General features: G+C 55.6%; 1 protein-coding gene across 8 annotated transcripts; it reads right to left on the reverse strand.

The window, feature by feature from the left end:
* Positions 1 to 206: 206 nt before the first annotated feature.
* MEN1 (menin 1) lies at positions 207 to 7,403 on the reverse strand. 8 transcript variants are annotated; one of them, XM_030918453.1, is made up of 10 exons: positions 7,305 to 7,403; positions 6,358 to 6,825; positions 4,598 to 4,806; positions 4,254 to 4,382; positions 3,884 to 3,924; positions 3,716 to 3,803; positions 2,938 to 3,074; positions 2,322 to 2,523; positions 1,725 to 1,889; positions 207 to 1,507 (listed from the first exon to the last, which is right to left on the reverse strand). In XM_030918453.1, the coding sequence occupies exons 2-10, from the start codon at positions 6,800 to 6,802 to the stop codon at positions 1,025 to 1,027; spliced, it is 1,899 nt and encodes a 632-aa protein (XP_030774313.1). In that variant the 5' UTR covers positions 6,803 to 6,825; positions 7,305 to 7,403; the 3' UTR covers positions 207 to 1,024. The 8 variants fall into 8 exon arrangements, with proteins under 8 accessions (XP_030774313.1, XP_010362277.1, XP_010362276.1 ...); XM_010363975.2 differs by having other exon boundaries at positions 7,201 to 7,372; XM_010363974.2 differs by having other exon boundaries at positions 7,189 to 7,372.
* Positions 7,404 to 10,092: the final 2,689 nt, after the last annotated feature.

The following is a 10,092-nucleotide window of genomic DNA, read 5'->3' on the forward strand; positions in this document are numbered from 1 at the left end:
CGCCCGCGGGACTGGCCCTCGGCGGCGCGGGGAAGCCCCAAGGCCGGGGTGGAGCCTAAGTCCTTCCGCCGCCACCGTTGCTCATTGCTGGCGCTCCACAGGTAGGGAGCGCAGTCTTGGAAGCCAGAAGGCAGAGGGAAGAGGGGGCGCTCCACTACCCGCCCCATCCCCAGTTTCACAGATGAAACATGGACTTGCGCTTTGTATTTTTTTTTAACAAAATGTATTCATCTTTCTTGGAACTGAAAAATAAATCTATGTACAAAACAGGAAAAGATCAGGCTCCTGTCACCCACTCCCAACCCTCTGCAGATTTCCTCCGGGATGCTCCGAAATGGGCTGGACCTCTGGGAGGTTCCCAGAGGGTCGGAAGGGAGGTCCTGCTCTGATCCGGGGCCAGTTTCGTCAGGAAGAGGGCGGGGCTCAGGATGCTCATAGGCTGGGGGCGGAGTTTTGTGTCCCAGACTCGGGGTAGGAAAGAGGAAGCTAGGATTTCCAAATTCTGGAGCAGAACTTAAGTTCTTTGGGGCAGAGGGCTTGGATTCGCAAGATTATGGAATTCTGAAATGTGAAAATACACTCCTAGGGGCTGAGTGGTCCTAGGCTCCCAGGCCGGAGGTGGGACCTGTGCTTCTTGGGTTAAGGGTGAAACCTCAGCTCCTACAAGCTGGGAGCAGCCCTGAGTAACGTTGGTCTGGCTCTAGGTGAGCGGTTCCGAGGAGGAGCCTGGGTTTCTAGGGGCTGGGCCTTTAAAGATTGTTAATTAAGACCCAGGGTGAGGTTTCCATTGGCACCCTGGAATTCTGGGAGAAGAGACCTACATTCTAACGACTAGGGCAGAGCCCTGGATTCTGAGCTGGAGAAAATCATGGGTTTGATATAGACTCTACTCGGGACCTGAAACCTTGGGTTTGGGTAGGGATAAGGCCTGTCCCCTTTGGGCTGGGGGCAGAGCATGGGCTCAGAGTTGGGGGACTAAAGGCGGGGCCTGGGTTCCCACAAGCGGTCCAAAGTCCCCAGTAGTTTAGAGGCCTTTGCGCTGCCGCTTGAGGAAAGACAGAGTGTAGTCACTAGGGGTGGACACTTTCTGCTTCTTCATCTGCACTTGCGACTGTGCCGTGAGTTGCAGCTTGATGGCGCTCGAGTTGATCTTGGTGGCCACCAGCAGCTCCTTCATGCCCTTCATCTTCTCACTCTGGAAAGTGAGCACTGGACCCTCTGGCGGTGGTGACGCTGCAGGCGCTGGCACCTGAGCCATGCTGCCACCTTCAGGGCCTCGGGCTGTGCCAGGGACCGTCCCAGGGGGCTTCCGGGGGGGTCCTGACACTGCACCCTGGCTGGCACCTAGGCCCTTGTCCAGTGCTGGCTTCTTGGGTGGCGGGGGCTCCTCTGGCTTGGACTCCCGCCGTGGGCCCCGCCGCCGGCCTTCCCGGGCTTCCTCGCCCCACGGCTCCTCCGCCTCGGCTGCCTCGGCCTCTCGGCTCACTATGCGCACCTTCTGCCGCACCTGGGCCAGTGGGGAGAACAAGGTTCGAGAGCAAGGTTGCTGGCCAGTGGCTGGAACTCCAGGACCCTGCTCTGGCCATCCCATGCCACCTAGGGGTCTCAGTCTCACCGGCACCCAAGGGGATGAGCAGATGCTGCCCCTGGGCCAGAAAAGTCTGACAAGCCATGGCTGCCGTCACCACCTGTAGTGCCCAGACCTCTGTGCAGCTATCCCTCACCTGTCCCTCGAAACGGCCTAGGGACTGCACAAGAAAGGTGGCCCAGCCCACGTGCAGCACAGGCGTGGGACTGCCCTCCTCCCATTTGCAGATGCCGTCGTAGAATCGCAGCAGGTGGGCGAAGCACTCAGGGTCCTGGAGGGCAGAACCTTGGCTCTGGGTGCCCTTGACAAGGGGGAAGGGAGGGCACAGGTCAGTCTCTTACCCCTTAGCAGAGGGCACAGGCCAGGCCCCCCACCTAGGCAAAGACCCCTGGCTCCAGAAAAGGTAAGCATAGGTTGGGAACATTCTTAGAACCTCTTTCCTTTTATAAAGCCAATCCGTAGCCAGGAGGTACCATCCCTTATCTCCATCCCTCAGCTGAGGGAAGGAGTCTGGCCATGAAACTGAAGGCACAAGGTAGAAACCTCTAAAATACTTTCAGCCCCATTCAACCTGGGCCCAGGACCTCATTATAGCAAAAGGGAACATAGCTCTCTGCTCAGGGCCACCTTCCTCACGCCATCCCTAGTCCCATACATGCAGCCCCCATGGCCTGTGGCAGGGAGCCCTGCCCAGGTTGGAGGCTGGACACAGGCTGGCGCTCTAGCCTTTCACCTGGCTCTGCTCCCCCGGCCGCTCCTCGCCCGCCTCCAGCAAGCTGGCTGCCTCCTTCAGCAGGTTGGGGATGACATCATTGGCTACTTCGAAGAACTCCTTGTAGATCTCCTCGTCTTCCCGGCAGTAGTTGTAGCTGTGAGAGCAGTGGGGTCTCTGTAGGGTCTGAAGGGGTCTCGCCATGGGGGGTAGCCCCAGGGACCTGGTGGGGGATGGAGCCCAGGTTTCTTTTCCTGGGTCACCCCAGGGGCTGGGGGAGTAGGTGGGGTCCTCACTGCAAAATGATGCTGTCTGGGTCAGCCAGAGCAAGAAAGCAAGAATGAGGAGGGGCACGGGGCCGAGGGTGGAGGTCCCGCTGCTGGATGATGGTGGTTAAACACTGGGAGGATATTTAAGGCTGTTCTGAGAAAAAAAAATTAGGAGAGGGGAGGGGGGAAAAGATGTGACACCTTAATCAGGGTCCCTACCTCCTGGGTGATGGTGGCCTTGCTGCCTAGGGACTGGATGGAAAGGGGATGGGGCGTGGGAGCCAGGCCTCAGTCCTGGATGAGGGTGGTTGGAAACTGATGGAGGGGAAGAAAAGACAGGTTGCAGGCCCTAATAGGGGGATCCTCACTCCTGGATGACAGTGGCCGTGTCTGCCCAGGCCTGCAGGGCTTCGCGCACGTTGCGGTTGCGACAGTGGTAACCAGCCAGGTACATGTAGGGGTAGATGTGTTCATCCCGATAGTAGGTCTTGGCTGAGGCAATGCCCTGGGGGTGAGGCAGAGGATCCTCAGGGAGGCAGCCCCAGCTGCCCTGCTGGCACAAATGCCCCACCAGGGCACACCCAGAAGGGGCCACAGGAAGATCCCAGAGAGTCCTCTCCACCTCCACTCCGACCTCCACTTGCTGCCAGCCCTTCTACCTGGTCTCCTCCCTGGGTCTACAGGACTGCTGGCTGAGGCCTGGGGCAGACTGCAGGGGTGGGGCCTCCCCTCCAAGCTCAGAGTCCTTCTCTTTCCCAGACACTCTTCTACATACACACCAAAGACTTCCAAGCCCAGCCCAATGGCCCTACTCCCCACCTACACCCACCAAGTAAACACCCCCTCCCTCTTCAGTGCTCCTACCACATTTGACCTCTGTTATACTCCAGGGAGGACAGTAAGGAGTGGCAGAAAAGGCAGGGCTGAAGGGACAAATGCAGACCCCTGCCACTCCCAGGCTGGTGAACCCTGGACACTCCTCAGACAGCCCTGACTGAACTGATTCTGCACACAGTTGACATAAAGTGAGACTGGATGGGCGATACCCCCTAACACACAAAGTTCTTTTCTCATCTGCCCAGATGAGGGCCCCTGCCTCAGCCACTGTTGGGGTCTCCCTTCTGCATCCTCCTTAGATGCCCCCACCTTGTGGTAGAGGGTGAGTGGATCTGGCCGGCCAGGGGTGGGCTCCAGCTCCTCCAGATCTGCCAGGTTCCCTAAGGCCATGGGGTACCTAGGAGAGGATCATAATTCAGGCTGCCACCTAGCCCCCTGGCCTCACAAGGCCCAGCCTGGCCACTTCCCTCTACTGACCTTTCCAGATGTCCCAGGTCATAGAGCAGCCAGAGCAGCTTCTAGGAGCCGAAGGAGAGAGTTATGAGCTACAGAACAGGGAGGAGAATGGGTCCTTAGCCTATCGGGCAGAGGTGGGGGTCAGAACCAACAGGGACCACCCACCAGGTAGAAGGACCAAAATTCTGGGCCATTCTTTAATGGAGTTAAAGTAATTTCACATCTCAATTCCACTCTCCCAAGAGCCCTGGGAAAGGCCAGGCCAGGAATTACTAACCCATTTTCCAGCAGGGGAAACTGAAGCTCAGGAAGGGAAAGTGCCCCTACCCAGGGTCCCACAGCAAGTCAAGTCTGGCCTAGCCCAGTACTGCCCCATTGGCTCAGTCCTCACCTGCTGCAGCTGCAGCAGCTCCAGCGAGTCGGTGTGCAGGTCAATGGAAGGGTTGATGGCACACACCATGAATGCCACCTCCATCTTGCGGTCACAGCGCATGTATGATCCTTTCAGGTAAAGCCAGCTCTTGAGAGGAGACAAGATCATTATGTCTCATGATGGCCCACCCTGTGCCTTCTTCAGGGAATGACAGCCAGGAAAAGGGGCTCTTCTGTCTTCCCTTCCTGATACATGTGGGTGGTAACGGGAAGAAAGGGGTGTGGCCCAAGAAAGTGGAGTCCTTTGGTTGGTTTGGGCTATCAGAGTATGAAGGGGACAAGGTTGCAGGGAGGGAACAATACCCGCTCAGCCACACCAGCGTTGACCGTCTGGCCCCTGCGGTCCTCGTTGCCCTTGCCATGCCAGGTGACCTCAGCTGTCTGCTCCCCATTGGGCCCAAACACTACCCAGGCATGATCCTCAGACAGGGCGAGGTGGACATCCCGGAGACCGAGGGCCTGGCAGGCCCCAACCACAGCAAAGGCCACACCAGAGCTGTCCAATTTGGTGCCTGTGGAAGGGGCAGGTAATGAAAGAGGGTCGTCTGTGTTTTGACGTGGGGGAAGGGAGCCAGGTAGTGACTGGCCACGCTCCCTCCCACTCCCTTTCCAAGCCTGTGCCCCAAACTCAGATTATCCTGCCCACCATCCCTCCATCCCTTCCCTCCCATGTGTTCAAAGCCTCTCTCTCCCTGTTTACACCCTCTGTGTCCAACAAGAGACCTTTCTGGATCTCCTGTAGCTGACCCAGCCTTTGGCCCTATCTTGTCTTTCTCTGCAACTCTTATTATATATTCTATGGATTTAAGGATTCCATTTTACTGCACTTACTAGGTTAAAACAGGAATGGCAAATACAGGACACTGGCCAACACTCTCCTGTTATACACCCACCAACAGATAATCCTCATTTATCTCTGCACTCTTTTCCTGCTAATCTGAGAAGCAGCCTCTGAATCCTTCTCAATATGGCACACCAGGATAGGACTGCCAGTCAACCAGGCTCGGTGCAAAGTCTTAAGCCTTTTGAGGTCAAGCTCTTGGTCTGTCTCAAAACATTTTTGGCCAGGCACGGTGGCTCACGCCTGTAATCCCAGCACTTTGGGAGGCCAAGGCGGCTGGATCACGAGGTCAGGAGATTGAGACAATCCTAACACAGTGAAACCCCATCTCTACTAAAAATACAAAAAAGAAAAAAATTAGCCAGGTGTGGTGGCGGGCGCCTGTAGTCCCAGCTACGCAGGAGGCTGAGGCAGGAGGCAGGAGAATGGCATGAACCCAGGAGGCAGAGCTTGCAGTGAGCCAAGATTGCACCACTGCACTCCAGCCTGGATGACAAAGTGAGACTCCGTCTTAAAAAAAAACAAAATTTTCATAGGCCACCAGTTGCGGTGGCTCACACCTGTAATCCCAGCAATTGGGAGGCTGAGGCGGGCAGATCACTTGAGCCCAAGAGTTCAAGACCAGTCTGGACCACATAGTGAGACGCCGTCTCTACAAAAAATACAAAAAAATTAGCCAGGCGTGGTGGTGCATGCCTGTACTCTCAGCTACTCAGGAGGCTGAGGTAAGAGGATCTCTGAGCCCAGGGAGGTTGAGGCTGCAGTGAGCCATGATCACACCACTGCACTCCAGCCTGGGGTACAGAGTGAGACCCTGTCTCAAAAAAAAAAACACACAAAAAACAAAAACAAAAACATCTTCATAGCTATTTTTTTTAACTGCCTCAAATGCAACCCAATTTCATCTTCTTGCCCCCTAAATCTGCTGCCGCCCTCTGTATCTCATGCTTAGAACTGCTGTAACTGTTCAGTGGCAGGGGTGGAGGTGCTGAGGGGGCAGAGGTGAGGTTGATGGTTTGGAGCCAAATGATCAGGCCTGCCATGCTGTGTGTGACTTTAGCACATCATTTCCCCTCTCTGGGCTTCAGTTTCCCAACTGCAAAGAGGAAAATAACACCTGCCCAACCTCACAAGGCTTACAGTTCTCAAAAAGGTTCTGTAAACCACGGAGGGTTTTGAAGAAGTGGGTCATGGATAAGATTCCCACCTACTGGGCTCCAACCTGTGATGAAGCTGAAGAGGGACTGGATGTGGGCTCGATCCTTGAAGTAAGAGCGGCTGAGGCTGTTCCATATGACATCGGAGACCTTCTTCACCAGCTCACGGCTGGAGACACCCCCTTCTCGAGGATAGAGGGACAGGTCGACGGCGCCTCGGATCTGGGCGGTGAAGCGGGCATAGAGGGCGGCGATGATAGACAGGTCGGCCACGGGAAAATAGGTGAGGCCGCCAGGAGGGTCGGGGGCGGGGCTGGGCTGGAAGGTGAGCTCGGGAACATTGGTGGGGATGACGCGGTTGACAGCCAGAAAATGCTCCACGAAGCCCAGCACCAAGGAAAGGAGCACCAGGTCCGGCTCCTCTCGGCCCAGCTCGGCAGCAAACAGGCGCACCACGTCGTCGATGGAGCGCAGCGGGAACAGCGTCTTCTGGGCGGCCTTCAGCCCCATGGCGGCGGGCGGCGGGCGGCGGCCTGCAGGCAAGCCGCGGGAGGGAGGGTCGGGCAGGTTTGGCCGGGGAGCCCCCTCCCAAGGTCCGCTAAGTTTCCACCCCCCGACACACGCACAGCTCCCCTGCTTCCCCACCCTCCTCAGCCTCTGCTCACCGGCTTCCCCTCTTTTGTCGGTGACACCCCTCAGCCGAGACTGCAAAGCCTTTTTGTCCCCCACAATTTCGGGACGCCCGGTACCCGATGGGGTGCGCCCCAAGAGCCCCAATGGCCGCCCCGCCCCCTCTACGACTGTGCCCCTGGGGCCCTAGAGTCCGTCCAGAAAGCGAACCCAGACCAAGCCCCCAAACCCCAAGGAGAGTCCTCGCCTCGATACCCCTCGCCCACCTCCGCGCTTACATCCCACACAAGGCACCGCGGCCCACGCCGCCCGGAGCCTGCTGGGACACGAAGTCCCGCCCCTAGGGTCGCACTACCCGCCGGGAAGTGGAGTCTGGGCCCACCCCTGCCCCCGCCGAGTCTGGAAATAGTTGCGGGCCGGGCGGCTGCGCGGTGGCTTCTGGGATCTTTAGGACCGCGGCTCCGGATGCCTCCTTCCCGAGATACTCAGGGATTGGTCCTTCCCTTCAGGCCGACCAGGCAGGAAGTGAGTCCGCAGTGCCTTCTGGGAAATGTAGTCCAGGGGCACTACCTGCAGACTCAGGGTGGCAGGTCGCCGACTTTCTGCCGGTTTTGCTGTCACGGGTCGGTCGGCAAGTTATGAGGAAAAAGATCAAGTTGCTTGAGCCAGAACAATTTTAAATAAAACGATGTGAGGAAAACAGATACTTTTAAACACTTCCAGAGAGTAAATGTGTTCAACCGCTTTAGCTGGGTATCAGTGTCTGTTAACAAATATATATGGGCCGGGCGCGGTGGCTCATGCCTGTAATCCCAGCACTTTGAGAGGCCGAGGCGGGAGGATCACGAGGTCAGGAGATCGAGACCATCCTGGCTAACACGGTGAAACCCCGTCTGTACTAAATATATATATATATATATATATATATATATATATATATATATATATATAAAATTAGCCGGGCGTGGTGGCGGGCGCCTGTATACAGTCCCAGCTACTCGGAAGGCTGAGGCAGGAGAATGGCGTGAACACGGGAGGCAAAGCTTGAAGTGAACCGAGATCGTGCCACTGCACTCCAGCCTGGGTGACAGTGTGAGACTCTGACTCAAAAAAAAAAAAAAAGAAAAAACGAAAAACAAAGACGTCTACTCTGTGTCGAGCACTCCTTCCCCACTTCTGCCCTCGACATAATCTAACACGTGCTAAGAGTAGCTTTTGTTTGTTTGTTCTGAGACACGGTCTTTCTCTTTCGCCCAGGCTGGAGTGCAATGGCTTCGTCTTGGCTCACTGCAGCCTCAACTTCACGGGCTCAAGCGATTCTCCTGCCTCAGCCTCTTCAGGCACACTTCAGGTGCACGCCATCACACCTGGCTAATTTTTCTGTGTTTAGGAGAGACGGGGTTTTGCCATGTTGGCCAGGCTGGTCTCGAACTCTTGACCTCAGGTGATCCGCCCACTTCAGCCTCCCAAAGTGCTGGGCTTACAGGCATGAGCCACCGCGGCCAGCCCGCTCTACGTTTTGTTTGTTTTTGTTAGCATTAACACTTTCTAGACAGAGGCTCTCGAAGGAGGCACTGTTGACGCTTGAGGCCGGGTCATTCTCTGTGACTGCAGCTGTCCTGTGCGTTGTAGGATGATGAGCAGCATCTGTGGTTTCTGCCTACTGGATGCCACCAGTTCAGCTCCCACAGTGGGGACAACTAAAAATGTCTCCAGACGTCGCCAAATGTCCCCTGGGATAGAACCACTATTCTTTTTTTTTTTTTTTTTTTTTTTTGAGACTGAGTCTGCTGTGTCGCCCAGCCTGGAGTGCAGTGGCTGGATCTCAGCTCACTGCAAGCTCCGCCTCCCGGGTTTACGCCATTCTCCTGCCTTAGCCTCCCGAGCAGCTGGGACTACAGGCGCCCGCCACCACGCCCGGCTAGTTTTTTGTATTTTTTAGTAGAGACGGGGTTTCACCGTATTAGCCAGGATGGTCTCGATCTCCTGACCTCATGATCTGCCTGTCTCGGCCTCCCAAAGTGCTGGGATTACAGGCGTGAGCCACCGCACCCGGCAAGAACCACTATTCTAACGTACGATATGACCACTTTGTTTCTCTAAGACTGTTGCCCAGGCTGATGTGCAGCAGTGCAATCATGGTTCACTTCAGCTTTGACCTCCTGGGCTCAAGGCAGTCCTCCCACTTCAGCCTCCCAAATGCTGGGATTACAGGCACGAGTCACCATGCCCGGCCTGATTTACTTATTGTTTGTCCCCTACCACTGGAAGATAAGCTCTACAGGACAGGAAATGTGTCTGTCGTGTTCACTGATGTGTACCCTGGGCCTAGAATAGTGTCTGGCACATAATAGGTGTTCAACAAATATTTGCTAAAGAAATACATGCATGCAAAGCAGTAGGGTTTATTTTATTTTATTTATTTTATTTTTGAGATGGAGTTTCACTCTTGTTGCCCAGGCTGGAGTGCAATGGCGCAATCTTGGCTCACTGCAGCCTCCGCCTCCCAGGTTCAAGTAATTATCCTGCCTCAGCCTTCCAAGTAGCTGGGATTACAGGTGCCCACCATGATGCCCGGCTAATTTTTGTATTTTTAGTAGAGATGGGGTTTCACCATGTTGGCCAGGCTGGTCTCAAACTCCCGACCTCAGGTGATCCACCTGCCTAGGCCTCCCAAAGTGCTGGGATTACAGGCTTGAGCCACCGCGCCCAGCCAGTTCACTAAATTCTTGGGGTCTCTGGCTGCTGGTTGATTTTGGACAAAGTGAGGCAGGAGATGGGAGGGAGTGAGGTGGAGGAATTTATTTCCTAGGCTGCCTTTCAGCTCAGCCATGGTCAAGTTCTACCAAAAGCCAGAGCTCCTGTCGAGTAGCACCACTGCCTCTTCCTGCCTGGGTGGTCTGGGGTTCCTAACAGCTCCTCTCTGCTGTCCAGGCCCTGGGGCACTGCCATTCATTGGTGTGTTCCCTTAGCACTGTGCATGCTTCTGTAAACTGTCCCTTCGTTAGTAAAGTCACTTCATCTACCCCATTTGAATGTCACCTGATTTGCGAAAATGCAGGGAAGACAATCTGGTCTGTAACTGTCTGTGACATCTTCACTGTTCCCTCCATTCCTAATCACCCACCTTCTGAACCCCAAGAGGACAGATCCAGGCAAGGAGGCCAGCA

The sequence above is a fragment of the Rhinopithecus roxellana genome, chromosome 15, assembly GCF_007565055.1.
Source record: "Rhinopithecus roxellana isolate Shanxi Qingling chromosome 15, ASM756505v1, whole genome shotgun sequence".
NCBI classification, from domain to species: domain Eukaryota; kingdom Metazoa; phylum Chordata; class Mammalia; order Primates; family Cercopithecidae; genus Rhinopithecus; species Rhinopithecus roxellana.

Bases quoted from the DNA above. Each gene is read 5' to 3' on its own strand.
- MEN1 (XM_030918453.1), bottom strand. From the start codon at position 6,802: ATGGGGCTGAAGGCCGCCCAGAAGACGCTGTTCCCGCTGCGCTCCATC. The intron at 1,890-2,321 runs GTGAAAGGCTAG...CCCCTTGTCAAG, and splicing joins GGCCGGGGGAGCAGAGCCAG to GGCACCCAGAGCCAAGGTTC. The intron at 1,508-1,724 runs GTGAGGGATAGC...CCACTGGCCCAG, and splicing joins TAGGCCGTTTCGAGGGACAG to GTGCGGCAGAAGGTGCGCAT.